The 24,160-nt window shown below is 38.5% G+C and overlaps 3 protein-coding genes and 1 pseudogene across 3 annotated transcripts; 1 reads left to right on the forward strand and 3 right to left on the reverse strand.

Moving 5' to 3' along the window:
- Nucleotides 1-512: 512 nt before the first annotated feature.
- LOC140926742 (kelch-like protein 7) lies at nt 513-2,541 on the forward strand. The gene has a single exon (XM_073376440.1). The coding sequence runs from the start codon at nt 560-562 to the stop codon at nt 2,312-2,314; it is 1,755 nt and encodes a 584-aa protein (XP_073232541.1). The 5' UTR covers nt 513-559; the 3' UTR covers nt 2,315-2,541.
- A 3,377-nt stretch (nt 2,542-5,918) lies between these two features.
- LOC140925841 (kelch-like protein 35) lies at nt 5,919-9,563 on the reverse strand (annotated as a pseudogene).
- Nucleotides 9,564-10,570: 1,007 nt separating this feature from the next.
- Nucleotides 10,571-12,465, reverse strand: LOC140928029 (G-protein coupled receptor 161-like). The gene has a single exon (XM_073377746.1). The coding sequence runs from the start codon at nt 11,598-11,600 to the stop codon at nt 10,632-10,634; it is 969 nt and encodes a 322-aa protein (XP_073233847.1). The 5' UTR covers nt 11,601-12,465; the 3' UTR covers nt 10,571-10,631.
- A 145-nt stretch (nt 12,466-12,610) lies between these two features.
- LOC140928028 (centrosomal protein of 76 kDa-like) lies at nt 12,611-24,078 on the reverse strand. The gene is made up of 10 exons (XM_073377745.1): nt 23,753-24,078; nt 21,879-22,070; nt 19,938-20,212; nt 18,919-19,266; nt 18,219-18,382; nt 16,952-17,072; nt 16,467-16,571; nt 15,181-15,288; nt 13,976-14,193; nt 12,611-12,916 (listed from the first exon to the last, which is right to left on the reverse strand). Exons 1-10 carry the CDS (start codon nt 24,036-24,038, stop codon nt 12,778-12,780), a joined length of 1,956 nt encoding a protein of 651 aa, XP_073233846.1. The 5' UTR covers nt 24,039-24,078; the 3' UTR covers nt 12,611-12,777.
- Nucleotides 24,079-24,160: the final 82 nt, after the last annotated feature.

A 24,160-nucleotide genomic window follows, 5' to 3' on the forward strand; every position in this document is an offset into this window, starting at 1 on the left:
ACCGCAAGGCCGTGGTCACGTGACATTTTGCGGTTTGCGGTTTGCTGTTTCCAACGAAAAACCTGATGCTAAAGGTCCCTTTTAACTCTGTGCCCTGCGTATCAAGAAAAAAGAAGTACTTTATTTGAATACTTAATCAAAGAATACAGAATATCAGTAAACAGAATGGCACCAGATGATGTTTTTCTGTTGTTAATAAACCCTCCGAGCAAGAACAAACCAGTGCAAAAGTTAATTGCAAAATACGTATTCGACTGCTATGAGCCAAAGAAGATCATTAGTTGTTTAGGTTAACATTGATTATAGCCTCCACTAGTGTGCAATTTGTGTTATAATTTTGAATTATTTGGATAAAGTCGATATACATAGGACTGTATAAGACTCCAAATAAAGCATTGTCTTGTCTTGTCTTGTATGTCAGTACTCCCCTCTGCCGGTCCCTCTCCCTTTTTCAGGTAGTCCTGTGCTTTCTTCGTTTCATCCTACATGACGTATATACATGATGGGTCGTTGTTTGGTGGGGGGTTAACGGAAGCAGCAGCAAGAAATTTACTGCACGATGAATGAAAACGAGGAACCACAAACTCAAGTAACTGATGAAAAGTTCAAAGATGGAATACTTCATAGATTAAACGAGCTTAGAAAGGCGAACATCAGGTGTGACACTACCCTTCGAGTAGAAGGACAAATGTTCCCTGCTCACAGCCATGTGTTATATGCTTCTTCTGATTACTTCAGAGCTCTGTTTTCCAGCGAGTTGCAAGTGAAAGAAAAACAGGAAAATGTAGTGGAGCTTAAAGTGCTTAAGTCAACCATAATGGAGGAGGTTTTGGAATTTATTTACACCGGTCAAGCAAGCATTAGTTACTCAAGTGCTCACGAACTGCTTGTGGCATCTGACTACCTTATAATTCCCAGTTTAAAATCACAAACCTCACAGTTCTTGGAGAAGTCTATGAATGTATCAAATTGTTTTACATTGGAGTCCTTCGCTTGTCAGTTCAACTGTGATTCGCTTAGACAAACAGCTATTAAATTCATGAATGAAAATTTTGTTGCTATTGTGAAATCAGAAGATTTCCTAATACTTGAGTTCAACAAAGTCAAAGAATTGATATGTCGAGATGAGCTGAATATCTCTGAAGAAGAAGAGGTTTATGAGGCAGTGTTAACATGGGTCAAACATGATTTGTCATCAAGAGAATGTTTTCTCGCAGATCTACTGAAATGTTTGAGAGTATTCTCCTTGTCAAAATATAGTATTGACAGAATTCTTAAAAAAGAAGAGTTGGTAAAGAAGAGTCTCACTTGCATTGCTATCATGAATACTGGCCTGGAATATTTTCTGTATCCTGATCGGTTTCTAGGGAGTGTGCTTAAACACCGCAATTCAATTGAGAAAGATGAACACGTGGTACTTCTCCACGATGGAGTCGAAATTAATGCTGATGCAATTTCTAGGGACGTCTATTGTTATGTCCTTTCTACTAAGAAGTGGCAGCAGTTATGCTCAATCCCTCCCTTTATTGATGATGATTGTGCTGACCTGGTCTCTGCAGTTTGTTTTGGATGTGTATATATGTTAACTGGTGTCCTCAAAATATGCTGTTTTAATCCTCAAAAAAATTCATGGAAGTCAAAGGGAACAGAGTGCTTCTCTCAAGAATTGGCAGAATTTACAGTGACGTCGTTCAATGAGGAACTTTATGTCATTGGTGGACATGATGAATATTTGAATGCAGTACGTACTGTTCTTAAGTACAATCCAGTTTGTAATGAATGGAAGAAGTTAGCATCAATGGAGACTGGACGCCGCAGTCACTGTGCTGTTGTTCTAGAAGATCTTATTTATGTGATTGGAGGTGTTGCTGGGGGGACCTGTCTCAAGAGTGTGGAGAGCTTTGATCCATCAACTAACCAGTGGAAAAAGGTTCCTGATCTGGCCAATGCCCGTAGGGATCCAGCAGCTGCAACTGTTTGTGGAAAAATTATTGTCGTTGGAGGATTTCGTAACATAAGGCTTTCTACATCATCAGTAGTAGAACCAACATGTGAGGTGTTTGATCCATTTCTCAATCAGTGGAGCTTGTTATCAAGCCCAAATGTTCCACGAGCAGCCTGTGGAATTGTGAATGTGGGTGACACTGTGTATGTGTTTGGTGGATACGGTGAAGGTAGCGCTCTGGACAGTGTGGAACATTATGATGCAAAATGCAATGAATGGCAAAAAGTAGATGCTAAAATGCCTGAAGCTAAAGGATTCATTCGAGCATCTTTGGTGAAATTGCCCAAGGAGTTTATCTGCAATGATTAAAGATACTGTAATTGCCTCACCTCTACCAAATGATACCAGTGTTTCTTTCTTGATGAATGGAGTTTGATAGCAAATGCCTGAAGTGATTACAGTGGATAAACACTGGTGAGAGGTTTTAATTTAGACCTCTGAATTTTATCAATGAACAGTCTCTGAACAGGTCCTTTTATTGAAGAATAGGGATTTGAAAAGGTGAGAAAGCAAAAGCAGAAGGAGTGGAGGAAGTGTAAAGGGTAGAGGAGGGGTGAGTAGGGGGGGGGGGGGGCGTGGGTTGGAACCTCTAGACAAAGACTTGATGCCACCAATCCACCTTGAGTTCTTGTTAAACTCCTTACGATCAGCTGTCAACAAGGTCATTGCAGTGCTAAGGACTTATAGAAATTTTACTAGTTTTGGGTGTGAGTATGTGAGTATGAGAAACTTCCAGTGAATTTCCTTTTTTCAGGCAGTGAAGTTTTTTGCAGGTGTAAACATTTTTAGGTTTGCACTGGTACCCACAGCTGTAAACAGTTTTGCTTTTTTGAAAGGATGTTAGGCAAAGCCATCATTTTGGTCATTATCTTATGGGAAATTTTGGTCATTGTCAAAAAGGAAATATTTTATTAGAGCTTATTCAGAGGAAGACATTTAGATGTCAACAGATGTCAATGATTATTTATTGTGAGGCTGTTGAAAATAAGCCATTGAATTTATTTCATCATGTTGAAGTTTTGAAAGTGTTTCTTAAAGGAACACCTTCAACATACTTTACTAGTGTATGTCCTAAGGTGAAACCTTTCAAAAGACGCGACCGCGCCAGGTCAGCTGTTGCGACTTTTGGTTCACTTAATTGAAGCCAAGGAACCACTTTTACAGTTTTTACCCATTTGAGCCCAATGATTTTTCATTTCAAATGCTATATCTCCTATAGCAATTGAGCTTTTCACAAAATGTTTTCACATTTGTGCCTATCAGGTCATGCTCTTTAAAACTTATCTGTTAGGTCACTGGTTGAAGTTTGAATTTTGCTGCCAATCATGTGATGTCATTTTCCAGCTAAAACCGTTAAAATCGAAAAACAAAAAACGTCATATGATTGTTTAGATTACAAAGTTCTACCATCTGTAAACTTTGGGCTCAAAACAGATAAAAACTGTAAAGTAGTTCCTTGGCTTCAATTAGGTGCCCCAAAAGGGCTGACAGCTGACCTGGAGCAGGCTCTGACCTAAATAGCTTTTGGTTTCAATGTTATTATTTTCATGACATGAGTTGACCATGACCTGTTTCTCATTAATCAAGAGACTACTCTGAGTAATTAAAATTTAAAAGAATGCGTGAAATAGCCAAGCAGCATGTAATAATTTAATTATTATTTTAAAAGTACTATACATTTCTATGTCAGCTGGACGTTTTTTAAATACATGTATCCAATTTTATGGGTTATGACTCAAACAACCTAACCTAATAAGCAAATCAAGCCAATTTCAAAATTTTTTAACCAGAGAAGGGTGATCAGCTTAAAGAGAAATAATTATTTCTCCTTGAAAAATAGAAGATGAACCGGAAGATGATTAGTTTTGGCTCAGAAGTGAGGCTGGATTTCAGTCACCAAGTTAAGAAAAATCATGGTAGTAGCCCAGTATATTAAGGTTTTTTCCTATACAGCCGCTTCTTATCCCTCCCCGCAGCTCGTACATAAAAGGTCTCAGACATGTATTCATTGGCTAACTCATAATGGATCGGAAGGGTAGCAATTTCTTTCTTATCATTTTGTTTGGTTCAAAATATACTAGACTGAGTTCCTTTAATCTTGTTTCTTCTATCATATTTTTTCTGTTCACCTTGACCTCTTGGCCTTTTTGTGGTCTAAAGGCACATATGCAGGGTCATAGCTGACTGTATGCTGGTATGGATATGCATACCTGAATCTCAAAGTGTAATAAAAAAGAGGGGGGTGAATAGGGGTATGCAAATCCGCCAATCAGTTATGATTTATTAACCAAATCTGCCCTTCCATTTTTGCCAATCAGTTTGCCTATTCACCCCCTCAAAAAACGTTGAAAAAGTAACAGAATGAAATTTTAGCTATAGCTGAAAAAGGCGAATCCCCTATGGAACTCATGTTCGGACAAAATTGAAAAACAAAGTAATGGATAGCAATGGAATGAAATTTAGCTATAGCTGAAAAAGGTGTATTCCCTGCATAACTCATTTTTAAAAAAACCAAAATGCAGTGCTTATTCCGATTTTGCCAAAGGTCAACACACCTACGTCTGTTACTGTTGGCTCCAGAACACAGTCCTTCCTTACAAGTTTAACTTGCTAGACTGATAAACAATGAAAACTGAATTTATTCAATGCACCAGTGTGGAGATGGGATAGGATGGATTTGGAAAACAATGCATACCTAGCTGTGCCCCCGATAAGGAGTCAGCAGAAAAAAATTAGATCAGATGGTATTTGAACTCAGCTAAAAAGGCTGTGTGTCTTGCAATACACTCCGCCCTCCATAAATAATGACTGGTCCCTAACATAATGGGGCTGTCAATAAGATGTCAAGATGCTGGGTATATGCAATAATAGCCAGGCAGGTAAATTTTTCACGTATATTATGTAAGGGTAATCATAAGAATCAGGTTGTTCAATTTGAAATTTATTTGCACTCGTTTTTCAAAAAACTCGAATCGCAATATTGCTCCACTGGCTCATTCAATTTTGATTCTTTTTGAAAAAACACACTCAGCCAAATATAAAATCCAATTGAATTCGAAGTCATGTGATTACCCATACAAATATTTCTCTATTTCTGAATGGCTTACATCCTCTGTATATAATTTTAGAGTTACCATATTTGCCATTCTTGTGCTCCCCAAATTTGCAAGATTTGTGATTTCTCTACTATGTTACTGTTGAATAACAGAAAAATAATTGGATGATTGTTGTCATGCAAAGACAGTGATGCAGCAGCTTTGCCTTTTGCTTTTTCTGATTAGCTTGTAAATCCCCTCTCTATACTACTGTATTACCATCTCATGGTCACCAAATTTGCAACATTTGTGATTTGTCCAATAATTTACTGAATAACAGAAAAATAATTGGATGATTGATGTCATGTAATGAAAGAGTTGCAGCAGCTCAAGAAAATGTTACATTCACAATACCCAAAATACCGAATAAAAGAGATAACAAGACTACACAAAAAGGTTTATGGATGTTGAGAGTTTATGATGAATATCTTCAAGAAATGGCAACTTTTTATGGATATCCTGAAAATGTTAAGGAAGTGGTATTCTGTAAGTACCTGAGATTTTTTAAAGTGATTTCAGTTTAAGAAATTTTAAGTTCCATACATAGAAACAATTAGCACAGAATGACTGTACTGCTAGTCTTTCAAAGCACACACAGATAAACACAAACATCTCCCATCAATCCTTTTAACTGCTGAGGAATTGCTGGCATTATTAGCCCAAATTAATTAAAGCAAAAATGGTTCATTGACTGCATTATATCAACCACTAATAAACTTATTTGGCAATTTCACCAAAGATGTCCAAATGCACCCTTTAGCGACAGGCATGACAGTGTCTACTGTATGCCATTCATTATACAATTAGCATCAAAGCATCTACACTATCCAGAGCAGTAAGCCAGTATCTCCATCGTATCCTCCAAAAACATAGACACTGTCATCTACACACAATTCCACATGCTGCTCGTGGAACATTTGGGCTGGGCAACAGGCTCCACTGATTTAGACATGGATCAAACACCTCACAAGTTTGTTCCACCACTGCAGATGGAAAACCATTCATATCATAAAATCCTCCAACAACAATAATTTTCCCCCAAACATCAACAGTGGCTGCCACTGCAACCCTATGGGCATTTGCCAGATCAGGAACTTTTCTCCACTGGTTGGTTGATGGATCATAGCTCTACACTCTTAAGACAGGAATGGCCATCTTGATCTGTGATTACATAAATGAGATCCTCTAGAACAACAGCACAATGATTAGCTCGACCAGTTTCCATTATGTTAACTGCTCCATTTATTACAGGTTGGACAGTATTTATAAATGGTTTGTACAGTACTACTTCTTGATAAGAATCATCACACCCTCCAATGACATAGAGCTCTTCATTGAATGAAGTCACTATAAAGTCTGTTTCAATTTCACTGGGCCATCGTGTTTCCTTTGCCTTCCATGAATGTTTTTGAAGATTAAAACTGTAACGAGCCCGGGGGTGGGGGGGGGGGGGGTACTTTAGGAATTTCTGGGTGGGAATGTGCCGCTGGGTCCCTGGAACCCTTAACCTATACCAGAGCTAGTTCAGCTGAATTTTGCTACCCTATACTAGAGTATACTCCCCAAATCCCCCCTATCCTAGAGTAGCTGTTTCCCTAGTCTAGATAAAATCTTCAACCAACTGATCAGTTTCCTGAAAAATGATACCCTATTCTAGATGCAAACGCTCTGATTTATATACCCTATCCTAGAGTAAACTAGCATGAAAACCATACCCTTCACAGCGGCACATACCTATATAGCCCATATATGGCAGTACCCCCCCCCCCCCTCCCGAGAATGCCTTTAGGTTAGTGTACATGAAGTGCCATCCGGGCACGTTTTCAGGGGTTCCTGTGCAAAATAAGTTAGTCTGCCATCTTGGTTGTCTTGTGTTATGGCAGCTGGTAAATAAATCAGTTTGTAGTGGACTCTGGTATGTTCCTTACTTGTTTCAAAAACAGCTTACCAAGGTGTGGTCAGTACTCAGCAAATACACACTTCCAAAACAAATCGCTGAAACAAGCTCATAACAGTCATCATACACAACACAGTAGTCAGGTGTATATGAGGCCCTGCCAGGGTAAATTCAGACAAGCGACATGGCCCAAAAAGTAGCGACAGCGCGTAAAACGAAATCGCGACAAGAGACAACCTCCCTCAGCCAAATTGTAACAGTGACGGCAAAGCTGACAATAAGCGACAAGCATTTATAAACACTGACACGAGATGTTTTAAAATTCAGACAGGTGACATGGGACCCCTCCTGGCAGGGCCTCAGGTATTGTAGTCTGCTACACAGCCGTTTTTAGAGTCGTCACGCAACGCTCCTCCCCATGACACTAAAAACGGCTGTGTAGCAGACTACACGTATTGGGCTCAATTGCTGCCATTTCTTAGAAGCAAGAACAAAGCAATGAGTGTCTCGTAATAATGGGGAGCCATTTAATTGATGAGCGATGTTTCAGCACTCTCCCTAGAAACTGATCAGGATACAGGAAAAATTTCAGGCCATTATTCATGATGGCTGTGCAAATGGAGTCCTTCCTGACCAATTCTTCTTTCCTTAGAATCCTTTGAATGCTATATTTAGACATGGAGAACATCTTCAGACATTTAAGTAGATATGGGAGAAAACATTCTCTTGATGGCAAATCATGTTTGCCCCAAGTTATCACTGGCTCATAAACCTCTTCTTCTTCAGAGATATTTAGCTCATCTTGACACATCAATTCTTTGGGTGACCCTATACGGTGGAATGGCGAACTGATGATGGAACAGAATGGCGGAATACATGGAATATTCTAAAATACGGAATACTCTAAAACACGGAACTGACAGAATATTCTAGCATGATCTGTATTTGATCTGAGCCGGACTGACAAAAAAAGCAGAGGCAAAGAATAGTTGGTTGTTTTGAAATATTAAAAATACAATTTTTATACTGCCGTACACTATAGTCCTTATGACGGTTTTGAAAGCCATCTTGACGGGTGAAGGGTCTTGTATGGGAATCTATTAATGTTGAATACTGATTTTAATTAAACATCTGTTTTTAAAAAGAGAAGAATTGTAAACTTAAGCTTCACAGCAATGGATTGTACTAACAATTAATGGGGGCCGCACCTGTGCCTAAATTTGTCCGGTCGCTTGTTTTAGATTTTCCAGACATTTGTCCGCAATTTTTCCTGGGAAATTTTAGTAGGCAAGAAGGAAAAAAAAATTGCACACAACACTGTATATTTTAACGCGGTTGCTTACCCGTCAAGATGGTCTCCAAAACCGTTATTACTGTAATGATTCGATTTAGCGCCCTCCTTCCTATAAGCCCCCCTTTCGAATAAGCGCCCCCATTCTAATATGTAAGAGTACAGGTACGTATCAACCGAGGTTCATCTTCAATTAATAGCTCACAAATGAATGGTAATGTCACATTACAAAAACAGCCGGGTCTTATGTCCATGTGAGTGCATAAATTCTTCTGACGAATGATCTCTCCTTCAAATTTTGTGGTGATCGCTCGGCTGGTCGTTCTGGCGAGGAAGGATCGAGGGACAAGAAGTCCGTTTTCCACTCTCCTTGATCCATTCACCTTGACTTGCACTTTGTTGTCACTGCGGGCTTTTTTAAGAAAGGTGAATATAAGGAAGGAAAGTTCCATAGGCACAGGCTCAACAAGTTTCAAGGTAAGTCCCTCTCATCACTACCCTGGTCCCAGAGGTTTTTCTTGATTTTTCTTCGCGAAAGAGATCAAGAGCAAGCCGCGAAGCGTTTTAAAATATTCCGTATATTCCGTGTTTTGTTTTAGAATATTTTGTAAATTCCGTCTCTCAGTATATTCCGTACTTCAGAATATTCCATGTATTCCACCATTCCATTCCGTCCTTCCGACAGTCCGCCAATCCTCCGCATAGGGTCACCCATTCTTTGATCGAAGACGTTTGAAGAACTAATGTCTGCTTGGCCTAAATACATAAACTCCAAAACATCTTCATTATGCATATGCTTGACTTGATTTCTTTGATCTCCACGAAATTGTCTCGGTTTTCTTTTACTTCAAACTCGCTGCAAAACAAAGCTTGGAAGTAATCGCTGGCAGCAGATAATACGTTGCTGTGACATAGCAACATGTGTCGCACCGCAAATTCGCCTTTCTAAGATTGTTTAATCTTTTAAATAATCCATATCTAAAACGATCATCACTAACTTTGGTTTGTTGTTCCCCATTTTCATTCATCTTGCTGTAATTTTGGATCAGTTGCCGGATGATGCAGCAAGAGATATGAAAAACCAAGAATCGCAAGGAAAGCCGGGAAGGAGGAACGAATGCGGTGTTTGGCGGCAGTTTGATTTCGCAGCTTCCCGGGATTTCCCTCTGTGTTCCCACAAGAAAAAGTTGTCTTTCTAGCCATATAGTAAGTCCTTTTTCGATCAAGATGGCTGCATGGATATTGGCCTCGTTCTGTCCTGTCATTTAGATTGACGTCGACGCAAAAAACATAAATAAATAAATAAATAAATAAATAAATAAATAAATAAATAAATAAATAAATAAATAAATAAAACTTGGCGGCCATCTTGACCAAAAAAGTTAGGTCGAATATAGATTACTCGGCGATTTAAAATAGTAAATTACCGTCAATCCCCTTTTACAGTAGTCTGCTACACAGCCGGCCGTTTTTAGTGTCGTCACGCAACGCTCCTCCCAACTAACTTAGTGTTTCGATTACCTGGTACAAAGTGATCACAAATATACAATCATGGTCATTATCTCGTCAAATTCTCAATTTCCAAACAGGATGTAAGTACGTGTAAAAGACATCAAGATTGAGCCAGAAGATTGGAGAAGATGGAAGACATCTGGTAATTTCGCGGCAACTCATATTAACGATAATTGTTTTGTTGAAAACGTTTATACTATTTATGACTGACTTATTTGCGACTAAAACACTAAAAACATATCACATCTGAAATTTTTTATCTACAGTTTAGATGTATTTAATATCATATCTTCAAGGAGGAGGTTAGCATTATATGAGGATTTAGTTCTTATGTTTTTCGACACTCCTTTCGCATTTATCCTTCTTTTTACTGAATCATCTTTTTTAGGCAAATAAGTTGTTGGAAAACATAAAAAAAATTCAGAAGTCAAACGGTTTACAGCGCACATCGAAAATCGAGCACTTAACCATTTAAAATATCACTTACTGAGTTTAGAATAATTTTACAGGCGTGGATCTAGGATAAATATACTGACCGATTTCTTAGATGAGCGCTGAAGGCGCAAGTTTCTTTTTTTTTTGGGGGGGGGGGGGGGCAGGGGCATGCTTTTCTATAGGTTTCTGAGTCATTCAGACATTATATTGGCCAGATTTTAACTTGAAAAGTTTTATCATTAGATTTATTTATTATATATATTTTTTTATAATTAAATCTATTTACAAATAGATTTTTTTCTGAAAAATCTGCTGATTTTCATAAAACGGTGGAAACCGGTGTGGATCCGCGCCTGTTTTACACGTACACTTGCAATGTTTTTAACAGAGGGGACATTAGTTTTCTTGCTTTTTACAAAAAGCTCGACGAAAGAGTCTCTTAAAAGCTCGCCTGAAGTCTCTTCGAAACAGGCTGTAGGCTATTGGGTTAGTTGCCGTGCTAAACAACGACATAACGCTTGCGAACGTGTCGGCTGCCGGTGGGACGATTTTGTGGTTCCACGTTACCGTTTTTAAAAGGCGGGCAACACTGAAAGGCGTCCATGAAAGAATATATAAAATAATTACTAAGGTTATCGTTCGAAATCCTTTTAATCTGTAATTTCTCCAAGCGTGACGCCCCGCAGAGTTTGAGCTATATGCGTCTCTCGAAGACATCGCATTTATTCTCCTGCCTTGCTGTCGCACAACTGCGATTATCCTCAAGTAGCAGTATATGATAACAGTTGATGGAAGCAGAACACACAGCACGATTGTGAAAATACTGTAGGTTATCACCCGGGTTTTCCATTTATCGCCCGTTCCACTGAAATTGTAAGTACACATCGATTCGTATTCACCATATCGGAACCAACCCAACACCGCACAAGGTATTGTGAATACCATTGCCCACACCCAACATAACATTATTGCCGTGCAAACTCTTTTCAGCGTCACGTTCGATCTGTACTTAAGAGGGCGAAAAATTGCGTAATAACGGTCCCAGCTTATAAAAGCCAACGTTTCAACTCCAACAATTGCCAAACTATAGTAGACGAAAGCCGTTGTTTGACACCAGATATCACCAAACATCCAGTCTCCATGGATAAGTGCCGCGATACAAAATGGAATCACAAAGGTTCCTGTTAACAGATCAGTGACCGCCAGGTTAAAAAGGAAAAAGTTCGATTGATGTTGACGGAGGTCTTTGTCGAAATAAATCGCCAAACACACCAAAATATTCCCCAGAAAACCAAAGATAAAAATAAACGAAAGAATTGTCGCGAAAACAAGTCCTTCCTCTGTGGAAAGGAGCATTTTTGTCATAGAATATGGCAATATTCTACCAAATGCGGAAGACGTAGTCAAATGAATGTGTGAGAATTAATGTCATATACGTGAGATTGACTTAAAAAGAGTAAATACAGAAAAATAGTGTGATAAAAGAGACTTGTATAATTAATCAGGTCTGCGGATATGTCAGCAGAGAACAAGCAAATATTTCAAGAGTAATCAAATTTTTTTAATTTCTCTTTGAACGATACGAAATGGGCCTTATATTTAATTTGATGATAGGTTGAAAGGCCTAAAGATACAGAACCGTCCTCATTTATTTTCTTTGCTTTAATTAAATACATCGGACTAAGTCGAGCACTTCCTTAGTTTACTTTAACGCCGACGTTTTGGGAAAATCTCTGACAGAACAACTACAACTCCTCTTAAGCAAATACTTTATTTATACAAGGAATACTAAAATTTTCTATACGGTTTATAAGTTTAAGCCGTTGTGTGTGGAACGAAATGATAATTATTCATTATTTTTTTCTAACAACGCTATTAAAACGACTTGATGAAAATAACAAAAAGGACTCCTATTGACACTTCATAAGAAATGAGCTCTGATTAGGATCAAACAACAGTCTAGTGGCTGAACAAAGAAGTGACAATCTCCAACATAAAATGGTGATAGCGGGGTGAGATCAGTTTATTATTAAAGTTTTTTCCCCCTGAATAATCAAGGCGATATTCTTAATATTCGCAAAGGTGGTATCAGCAGTGTATTAGCAATGTACACCTGTCGTTCAATGGGTTTTGAACATACTAAATCCCCTTAATCAACGTATTACAGTTCTAGATAACAAAACGTTTCACCTCCATTGTTGATTTGTAATTGTCAAAATGTTTTGTTCGTGGTAAATTTCATCAAAATAAGGAAATCTTCAAATCATTAACCTTTTCTCTAGATATGAATTTTTTGAACGCCGGATTCACTCAAACAGTAACATCCTTTGCAACATAAGGACGAAGAGCAGTATTTAAAAGTAAACTTCAAACCATACACAGAAAAATCCTTCTACTTTTATTTACAGTTACGGAGTGTTTTGTGTACATCCTGTACATCCGTGTTCAAATTATGTCAACACGTAATTGTAGCCTAGTTCGAGTTTGAAGGTTCATTACATTTTTGAAGTTCATTTAAGTACAATACAATGAATTGTTATGTCTACAAAATCGATCGATATCTGACAGCGAACATAATCCACACTGCACACGCGCTCTCAGGGTAAGTGAAAACTCGTACCCGGACTGCTAACCTCACGTGATCTCCTCGACAGCAGATGATCTCTTCACATACCGGGGACCTGGAAATGAGACGCAATTCAATTAACTCTTTGTAAAGCCGTTTAAAGCACCTACCTGCGGAGACAATTGAAAACACTTTGATTCTGGAAAGTACAAGAGTTTACATAGTACTATTACAGATCTTATGGCCTCAATAACAACAACCTCTGTTTGGTGACTATAAATCGTTACAACATTTCAAAGCTCAGGAATTTCTCATTTCCGTGATTCCCTTAGCCTCATCACCAAAGCGAGGCATAATGAACAACCATTCATTTCAAAGCGAGTTGAATCTGCGTGTGAATAAAAGCGGACGGGCACCAAGACTCGCGTTTTAACAAAGATAAACAAACAAACAAACAAACAATTTTATCATGAAAATCATACCAAGCAGGAGAAAAAGGACTGCACCCACTGCCAAATCAAAGGTTCTTAATCGACGCTAAGTCCCGTATCCACTTCCTCTCTCAATAAAGACTTTCAACTGGCGCCGCTCTGTATTATATTTCATAACTTTCCCCACCCCAGTTTTAGTCGCTTGTCGCTACTTTACATCCATCATTCAATGGTATTGCACACAGTTAACTTAAAAATAAGAACCCTTTTCACTTAGATAAAAAGTGGTGTCTCCGAAGAGCTAAAGGTGTATAAGACTTCGAGTTTTCAAACAAATTTTCAAAATAGCAAAGAAAACCTTTCATCAGCCTTGGACTTAGGAGCTGTCCACACGTATCATGATATTTTTCTACATTTTAACCTTATATCCACAAGCACACGGTGTTTTCGGGCACCCCAAAACGCACGTTTTCATTAACAGTCTTCACAGTGGAGATTTTCGAAAACGCCGGCTTCTCGTTTACGTGTGGGCAGGTGAAAAGGTTTTCGAATACATCATCTACCAATAGCACTACGCATGCTCTGTAAAGGATGCTATCGTATTTCGTGTGGACGGGTGAAAACGGTTTAAATACGCTACGTGTGGACGCATACTGTTTGAAAACAACAACAACAACAAAAAGCCAGTAAGTTTTCAAAAACATCCCGATACTAGTTGATGGCAGTCTAGCTGGAACACTCACCTGAGACAAGTAGCAAAAGCCCGCCGGGCATTGCGATGAACAAACTGTATGGGAAACCCTTTGAAAGTGTGTCCATCCGGTATAGCGCGTCTAATTGCTTGCTGGAACTCTTCATTTCCAGCCGAAACTCCTGTACAATGCTCCAACTCATACGCCGCAAGCGCTGGAGTGAGAATGTAACTTAATTCGTCATCCCAAGCAGTAATCAATCCAAGATCCTAAGAAAATAAAAAAAAGATAACAATAAAATAAATAGAACGTGAAAGATTTATTATCCTTAGATCAAGCTTTCCAAAGCGAACTGGTTCTCAGCTGTCTCCATCGAAGCTTAACTAGAGTGTGTACAACTGAAGTTAATTTTGTTACAGCTCGGGCTATTTTGCGCTAAGTTGGGACGGCACGCGGTTAGGAAATTTCAAAAGATATTTATGACAGAGGATGATGTTTAACGAAGAGGTATAAAGCCCCGTTTTATGGAGAAAAGTTGTTAAGGGTCACCCGCCTACTAGAGCTAACCTGGGTGAGCCAACTTTTCATACATTTCCTTACAAGACGCCTAACTAGATCACCCTTTTAAGATGGTACAGTCACTCTCCTAGCCGGGCCAATTTTTCTCCATATAAATACTTTAGAGAGGTTAAGCTTCACCTTCACGTCAAACAGAAAACGCGAAGTTGTACCACCTGACCAAGTTTCTAATTTACTTGTCGTTTTACTGTTCATTATTTCTACACATAAATTAGTAGTTTCACGCATTTTTTAATCCATAAAAACTGTTTTGAGCAGTTTTCATTTTCTATTTTGAGCAATTCCCAACTTGAATCTGACGTTTGCCGTTTGCCGTATACGTGAGGCTTAAACCCTCTTTTGGCTTGGCCAGCCGGGTCAACTCGGTCAAGGCGAGACAATCCGAGGATGCGCGAGCGCTCTTGGCTTGGGCAAAGGGGTCAAGTCAACTTTTTCTCGCTTAAGTTGACACAGCTGGGAGGGGGACCCTTCTAGTTGAGACAGGTTTTCGCCACCTAAACGGGACCTAACTCACATAAAAAAGAAACAAAACAAACCAACAACAACAACAACAACAACAACAAAACAGCAAAAACGTTCTGGCCTGAAGAATTCTCAAGAAAGAGTGACAGCTTTGTAAGTCATATTATTGTGTTTACAAGTAGTCTAGGAAGCATGACTGCCTTAAGAGGCCTTACCCTTCTATGATCCGTCACGAGGCTCCTCATCTCATACTCCATGTCATTGCTAACTAAGGCCGAGTCCACACTCGGTGGGTAGAGAGGCGGAAAGACTGGTCCTCTCGGCTGTGATAATGGAAAGAAAAACACATATTTAATTTAGACTCCCTCTCCCAGTTGTTCGAAGGCCGGTTAGCGCTAATCCGGTGTTAAATTTTAATCCGGGTGTCTCTTTCGTTTGTTTATAAGCTTTTTCTCGGAAAAATATTTCTTTTCTTTCCAGAAAAGCGAATCATCAAATCGTAAAAAAACGAGTTAAACTGAATTTGCTAGTTAAACTTTCATATCTGAATTCAAATTTCGCCCTAACCCTGCGTTATCTAAACCGAGCTTTCAACAAGCGGCCCAGGCTAAGCAAGACAAGATGGATAAATTACCGTTAAGCAATTACAGTCGAACCTCTCCGCAACGGTCACCATGGGGACAGAAGAAAGTGGCCATTGTGGAGAGGTTGCCGTTATGGGGAGGTAGGGGTGTAATATGACAATTTTTGTAAGGGAGTACAACATGTTGTAAGCTCAACATGTGCTAAGCTCATGCTTATTGTATCCCATAATGATAACCCAATGATACACAATAATTATATGGAGAAACGCTACACAACGAACCAAAAAGGTGACGTGACACAACGAGCAAGGTTTGCGTAGGTACATAATTAGATAGATAATTTATGCTAACTTCATGCAGCAGTATAAATGAAACACAAGCAAAATACGATTGCCGCAATTTATCAACCATGCGCCATACGGATCAAATTTCATGACCATTCTTGACTTTTTCATTATTTTGGTAGTTTGGGAAAACTAAGCCGGTGACCCCTATTTTTTTGGATGACAACTTTTGGCATTAAGAAAAGGAAGATACACAGTGATTTAAAAAAAATTATTTGCAGGAGACTGTGGGGAAAATCGACTTAAAGTTTTCAATTTTCTTCGTCGATCTTGAAATGACACAGTAGCTTCAGTGGGGTAAACATGATCCAAACGACGAAATATAGCCACGAAGATAAAGTGTGGTTAATTGTGGTAGCATTCTAGTTTACTATTTCTGTAGTTTTGCTAGTACTGAAAGTGTCATTGCTCTTCTAATCCCTGTCACGTTTCGTAATGCACATTTCCTTAGATTGTCCTCTTTAGAAATGAATTCAGCACATGTGAAATGCGACGTTTGAACCGCGCGCTAACGATACGAATCTCGGCGTTTCTATAAGGAAATGTTTTTAATTAAAGTTCTTCATATCTTACCAGGAGTTTAGCTCCGCAAACTGATCTTATCGCTTCCTCACTCATACTCTTCCACCGAGCTTCGTTGTAAAGTTCAAAGAGACACATATCTACAGCATCTGCGGGCTAAAAAAAGAAAAAAATACAAATAAAACGATGGTGGTATTCACTTGAAAGAGTGAAAAAAAATCGATTGTGATAATCGCTTTCTACTTTAAATTTGCCGCCATTTTGACAGGTAATTTTTCTTAGTCTGACGTAGATTAAGGAAATATGAAATAAATTAAGGAACAGGTGACTTTAGATACAAGTAAACAAGTGCCGGTTTCCAAGGTGTCTGTCTTTGAGAGAGTTGATTACATTCTCGAAGTTGCTACATTTTTTTACAGATGAGATACCCAATTTGTGCAAAGTATTATGAATCATACAATAGATACTTGAGAGTTAGTTTTGGGCTGAGCCGTCTGCAAGTTTTATAATATCGATGTATTAAGATGTCTTCTCACCTGACTGTTGGCGTAGAAGGATTGGTGATTGAACACACATCCCACTGTTTTGTAAGGGTGTTCAGGGCGTGACTGCTTCAAAGCAGGTGGATCATCGGGGTTCACTGGACGATGTGCATACCTGTAAAACCACGTCAACTATAATGAACTTATTACAGGAGCAAGGGTGGAGCAGTGGTGAGAGCAATCGACTTCCACCAAAGTGGCCCGATTCAAATACCGGCGTTGACGCCACAATATTATGAGGGATGAGTTTATTGTTGGCTCTCTTCCTTCCTCCGAGAGGTTTTTCTCCGGGTACGCCGATTTCCTCTTTCCTCAAAAACCATTTTTTCCAAATTACAATTCGACCAGGAATGAGGTAGACGAAGAATCACAAAGTGGATCTGGTATCTCTAAAAATCGTTATGTATTTTATTTACTATAAACTATATTGATTTAAACTTCCAGTACCAGCCCTTACATTCAAGAACAAGCCATTTTATAGTTATGTGCTCAGTGTCCTGGCCTTTTAATAGAAGCGAGGCTGAAGGTGACCCTGTTTCTGTTACAAACCTGCCTGCTTTTCATGTACAAATTGTTATTCTAATGTGAACAAGCCTGTCAACATGATGATTTACATGTGAAAAACAGGAAGCTTTGTAAGCTTCGATTCAAGTTTCAATGCATGTCCATCCTTGCCATCCATAACAAAGGCAAAAGAAAATAGTTTAAAGAGGGTGGCGAGGGGACAAGCTTATTTTCGTGAAGCCGTGATCGACAATTTTTGGTGTCCGTGAATCGTGATTGAAGTGCACTCCGTGAACCGTGAACTGCCAAATTTCTCTATACTGTACACGTACATTGAAGATGAATAAAAGAAATTAAATCGTCAATTTGGCCAAACGATCTTAACTAGCATCTGACGGCTTCATTTAACTTCACTTTTGACTCTTTTGATGTAACCTCACATTTCAGTGCGCTCAGACCCACCTACAGCTGGCTTCCCAAGAGAATTTATAGCCGCGTAGAGATCACCCAAACACGTGGCCGAGATCAAGTACACTATTTGTTTTGTGAGTCGTGACGAGACCCCCCGTTGCCCCTCCCTTTTAAATACCTATTTGGGGAGAAATATAGTCCTAAGTAACACAACTAAAAATTGACTCAAGAACCCCCCTCCCCCCGAGGAACCTTTCTTTCCAAAAACACCTGTTGTTTGAGTGCTTAAAATAACATACAAGACCAATAAAGCTGGTGATCTACCATCATGCAATGTACATTGTACCTGTGTGCTGTTAAACTCTCCCAGAATGTAACTTCCCCCTCAGGGCTGATTGTCATGACCCATGTGTGTGCGGCACCTTTAGCCTTAGTGCCAACACAGACATAAGCATTGAGACCAAAACCAAGCAAGAGACTGCACAGTAAGACAGCATGATCCTCGCAGTCCTTAAAACAAGATCAAAATTGATCAGTTTTCAATAAAATTAACTTTTTTGGTTCACTTTTTGTAATTTTGATGAGTGACTCATCTGAAGTTACTGGAGCAACGATTCAGATTTTGAAACAGTATATTCCTGCTTAGACTGACCTAGAGTGTAAAACTGTGTGTTATAATTATAATGAATGAACATCATAAGATCCACTTGAATTACACACAGTGATAACTGACGGTGTAAAGTGAACACCACATCAAGGGGACAGGGTCACACCCATCATTAAGCAGACACAAATGTCAGAATGTTCCACACTACACTTTTCATCAAATACTATTTTCTACATTGCTTATTACTTGGGCTTGTTAAGTGTTTTTACTCCCTACCCAACCCTTCCTTTGGTAAAAAGTGAGTGGATGTCACTCACAGGGTTGTCATGGTTACCTACTGCACTCAGCTTCAGCTTCTCAGACACCTCCCTCATGTTCATTTTTGTTGACGAATTAAATCAGTTTAATTAATTATCCTCATTTTTTAAATTTTACTTACACCTTTTCCTTTGCACAGAAATGCATGTAAACTGCTCCACATTTCAACTTTTCCGCCACCCACAGAAGGCAAATGTTCATATCCCAGTAGACTAACAAATCTAGCAGCCTGGCGTGGACTGTCAAGTAATCGTCCAGCGCGAAGAGGACACACAAATGAACACACAGGACGATTCGTTCCGCATTCATCCTGAGCAAAAATCTTTACAAGTCTGTTACTATGAGATGCACGAATCTGAAGAAACTCTCTCCACCACTGCTTTGCATAAACTAAGAAAAGTCGCTCCCTCTCTGCTATTCTAGAGTGTTCTAATTTACCTTGAGCTGATATGACATCTTTTGTTAAAATCTGAAAATATATAAACAGTACATTGTTAAATAAAGAAGATCATCTCAGTTATAGACGCAACTTTTGCAGTTGTGTCTATAACTGCGATGATCTTCTTTCGTTTAATTCTTCACCCCGCAGTACTCATATACGATTTTCATATATTCATAACTTCAATACAACTAGCAATAAACAATTCCCTAAAAGTATTTACTGCCATGTGGCAAATGATCAAGTGACAAGTCTGTGTGCCTTCATTGCACCTGTTGGAGCAAAAAATTTGCACCCTGGAAGTCTGTTTAGGGTTCTTTTGCAAGTTTGTCCTTTTTATGCGTCTATTTTCATTATTTATGTTATCATTTAGTCTTGTATAGATTAAATTTTCCATGGTCTCGCACAAGATTTCTGTATCCAGTCTTAATATTAGTATTTATTATTTTAATTTGTTTTGACTGGAAAACTGCCTGCTAAATTTAAGTTCAATAAATCACGGCATTCATTATGAGATCAGTTTTTTTTATCACAACCAATCAGGATCTAAGTTAGTTGAACAATGCCCACTGTGAGGTGACCAATCACAGTCCTTTTCTAAGATCTTGGGAAACAGGAACAACAAAGGAAAGGGGAGACTTCTGCTTATAGCCTGACTATCATTTTATGCATCCGCCTTGAAAGGGACAAAATGACATTACCTGACTAAATCTTGGAATTATTTCAAATTTTACTTCTAATATTCCCATGGGCACTTTAGCTTCAGCACCAACCCCATTGATTTCAACAGAACATGTCAGACGTCCATTTGATGATGAAAGAATATCTCGCCATGCAAGGAAATGAGATGCAATGAGAGTGGTGTCACCAGATGGATCTGTTTTTATAAGGACTAGATGAATATTGTCTGACAATGACAGTAGAGCTGCTGTATCAGCCATTTTTCCACCATCCTTCTGTAGTTCCAGTAAAAAGCCTGCCATTGAAAATGTAACAGGAAAACTGACATTAACCAAAGCTGCACAGTTTCGGTAATCATCAGGCCCCAGATTGTTCAAACATCGAATAGTACTATCGACCGGATATATCACTATCCACTGTATACAAATTTATTCAGTGGATGTACCGTTACCCACCTTTTGAACAACTGGGGCCAGGTCATAAACAATAATAATACAGTCAAATCTCTATTAAGCAGCCATCTACCAATTTCTTGAAATTTTCCTTCCCATATTTACTGTAAACTTGACCTCTATTCAATGGTCACTTCTATAGATCAGACACCAAGGAGCTAATTTTATTGTAATAACATTTATTGTTACATTATACATGTACACTGTAAACAATCAATAAATGGCATATTTTTATTTTTTGACTCTAAGATAAAGAAAGCAAATCCAGTTTCTTTCACAGCTAATCAAATACAACATAACATTGTAATCTGGGTATTGAATGTATATGTTAAAATTTTTTAACCTATGTTGATTCTCAATTTGCTTTGTCTTCTAGCCCTAATTATTGATGAATTAGGGCAAGGAGCAAAAGAAATTAAGAATCAACCTACATGTAGGTTAAAGAATTTTAACCCGAATTAATTTTGACCTGTAACATTTACAAGTCTCTCTCTTTATGTTGAATGAGGTTTTACATTGCTGACGATGTGCTTGATTATAAGGATGCTTGCCTTATGAAAGACTCCTCGGAAAATCCAAATACTTTTATCATATTTCGCCTTACTGTTGTTGTAAACAACAAAAAAACATTGTAAACAGAGTGATCAATTTTTACCCTCTTGGTTCGTCAATTTCTGCCACATCACAGGCTTTTAAATTTTAGAAAATCTGTATTAAGCAGTCACCTGGCTAATTCCAGAGGGTGACTGCTTAATAGAGGTTTGACTGTAATGATAACAATAAATTTGTGCAATGGTTTAATAAGCAAAACAACAACTCTGTTTGTACATCACTCTTGTAAATGACAAGGGGGTGCTAATTTAAGCTCATAATATGGTAAGATTACTTTTACTAAACATTACTATAGACATATCTATTAAATAAATTTAACCCATTCACCCCTTCAGATTTTGCTGAAAACATGTTTTGAAGCTAATTGAGCCCTTTTAATAGCACTGTCGTGCTATTAAAAGCCAAAACTTACTACAAAGCCGTTTTTAGGTCATAGACTTTGTGGCCTTCTGATCCAGATGCAAAATATTAGCTTGTGAAGATCAGGCATGCACAGAAATCTTTTACTGTTCGCTTTCTTTCCTACCCTCTTTTTTCGCTTTTCTTGTCCCATTTTTTCTTCTTTTGCTGGGCATTAAGATTGTAGGTGGGTAGTGGAACAAGATTTTCATGGCGATTTGCACCCCAATGTTACATGTTTATTTCCTTTTTCTCCGGTGTCCTTGACTGAATTGTGCTCATTCTGGTATGGTTTGAAAGATCTCTTCACTCTGCACAAGCTAGTGGTCAAGGTATGTCTGTTTCCTTGACCATTAAAACTGATGATGTCACAAGCAGTAGAAGGGACGGGGATCCATAGGGGGCGGTTACGGGTGGCTCAAGGGTGAATGGGTTTAATTTTCCCTAGAGGAGTATGTGCATTGGATTGTGCAAGAATATTTTTTTTTACTCATCTACCTTCACTTATATCAGGTTCACAGGCACAAGGAACAGGTCTTGATCTAAATCGCTGTCCTTTAAAATGAACATGTAGAGTAAAAGTAGATGTAACTTTTCCTTGCATTGGTTCAGGATCCTGTAAATGCTCTAAGAATGCTTTTCCTCCAAGAATCTGAAGATACAGATACCTCTTGGTGGGATCAACTCCAACTGTAAAATACAAGACATGACAATTTACATTTACAATATCAAGAGCTAGGAAATGGCTATAACTACAAAGGCTCATGGTCAGTTTGATCCTGAGCAAATCTCTATATACAAAGAAACAAATGCTGCTAGACTGTGTCAGAGTTTGGTTTACTTTAGGGGTTCAATAAAGCACCCTGTCCCAGATAAGTTGCTCCCAGATTAGTTGCCTATAAAGGTTTAATTCTAATTTTTTGATCAGCATCCTGGTCTCTTTCATACATGTAGTAATCTTTCATGGAACCAATATGTAGATAAAAAAAAAACTGCGAAGGCTAATAGGGTTTTAGGGTTGGTTAAGAGGACTTGTAGGGACTTAAAGGTTATTGATACCATGAACACACTTTATTGTAGTCTTGTGAGACCTTTATTAGAATATTCATGCGAAACTTGGAACCCTCGTACTAAACGTAACATTGATAAGTTGGAGGCTGTTCAGCGAAGAGCTACCAGATAGATCACTAGGTATGATGATGATCAGGATACTAGACTATCTAAGCTAAAATTGTTGTCATTATCTAATAGGAGGTTCACTAGAGATGTTACATTTTTTAATGTAATTAATGGGCATTATGATATTGACATTTCAAATAAGCTTATTTTTGTAAGGACAGAAATACAGGTTATAACTTGAGGAAAAATGACACACAGGACCTTGTTCCAAATTTTAGTAGAACTGATGGTTTTAAATATAGTTTTTTTAACCATGATGTAGATGAATGGAATAGTTTACCCAATCATATTAGAGAATCAAACAGTATTCCAACTTTTAAAAGAAATATTTAAGGCTTTATTAAGGATAACTAGAACATTTATATTTCTATTTGTATATATTTTTCTTATATTTTAATTAGTGGGGGCATCCCTAGTATGGCGCATTGGTGCTTTTGGCTGTTTCCTTCTCCACAACTTTTCTTTTTTTCTTATAGTAGTGTTAGCTTATTTCATTTCATTATTAATTTTACTTGTAATGTAGTGGAGTGAATCTGTAATAAATAAATGTATGGGTTCTTCCCTTCAGGGATGGGTCCCTTCGGGGTTGGGGGGACAGGGGGTTTGCTGGATTCTGAGTGAACGAGGCAACAACCAACATACAGTCAGAGGTCAGGATAAAGAAAATTATTTACAGTCAAAACGACAAAACGTGAACACCTGAAATATTTCAGGAATGTTTATTGTGTTACAACAAAGATGTGAACATTTGAACTAGCCACAAAACTACAAACTAATTAACTTTCTTGCTTGCAGTGGGTTTCTTTTTTTCTCGCAACACAATAGCTTTCGGAAATATTTCTGGTGTTCATGGTTATCCCGGTGAGACTGTAACTTTATAAAGTGTTAGGTAGCAATTAGATATACAGCTATACAAGGCTGCATGTCCATGAACATGTATTAATATTTTAGTGGCTCGGTGCCTCGTCAGTCGAGGCTAGAGTCTTAAAAGGTATACATTTTAGTGGCTCGACGGCAAGGTGGCTCTCCAGGATTGCCGAGCCACGAGCTAGTTGAATGATAAGGTCGTTTTATCCCACTGACGAGCCATGGCCACCGGGCACACGAAACTAAAAATGTAAGTAATATTCTGTGACTAAGTTATATATGCCGTCGTTCCAAATCAAATATATTTTGATTTGAAGTCGTTTTACCTCTTGTGGGAATTTCTTCCATAGCTTCTGCCCTTTTTCTGTCCTGTGGTCGTCTTCGTTCTCTTTCCAAACCTTCGAATTTTAGTGTGTTCATCACATCATCGACGATGCCTCTTTCCTTTAACGCACTCAACAAACCTGCTTCATCGAGCGCACCACTTTCACGATCGTCGCCTCTGAAAGATTCACCTACGCATTCCTTAATCCGAGAATGAACATTCATTTGTGATAGATGGTTGTGAATGATCTGTTTTAGTTCTTGAACCTTTTCCGTAGGAAGAGACATGGTTGTTTTCGTTTGAAATATGGCGCCGATGGCGCCCAGGTTCCGGAAACGGAAACTGCGCACAATTAGTTTTGCGCTTACATTTTTTTTTGAAAGCCGCTGCTTCATGATACTGTTTTTCT

Source organism: Porites lutea, chromosome 2, assembly GCF_958299795.1.
Source record: "Porites lutea chromosome 2, jaPorLute2.1, whole genome shotgun sequence".
Classification (NCBI taxonomy): domain Eukaryota; kingdom Metazoa; phylum Cnidaria; class Anthozoa; order Scleractinia; family Poritidae; genus Porites; species Porites lutea.

Excerpts from the sequence above, each read along its gene's own strand:
- LOC140928029 (XM_073377746.1), bottom strand. The coding sequence starts at position 11,600 with ATGACAAAAATGCTCCTTTCCACAGAGGAAGGACTTGTTTTCGCGACA.
- LOC140926742 (XM_073376440.1), top strand. The coding sequence starts at position 560 with ATGAATGAAAACGAGGAACCACAAACTCAAGTAACTGATGAAAAGTTC.
- LOC140928028 (XM_073377745.1), bottom strand. The coding sequence starts at position 24,038 with ATGTCTCTTCCTACGGAAAAGGTTCAAGAACTAAAACAGATCATTCAC. Across the intron at positions 22,071-23,752 it reads GGAAGAAATTCCCACAAGAG|TTGGAGTTGATCCCACCAAG; the intron begins GTAAAACGACTT and ends TGTATTTTACAG. Across the intron at positions 15,289-16,466 it reads TTTGCGGAGCTAAACTCCTG|CCGAGAGGACCAGTCTTTCC; the intron begins GTAAGATATGAA and ends CCATTATCACAG.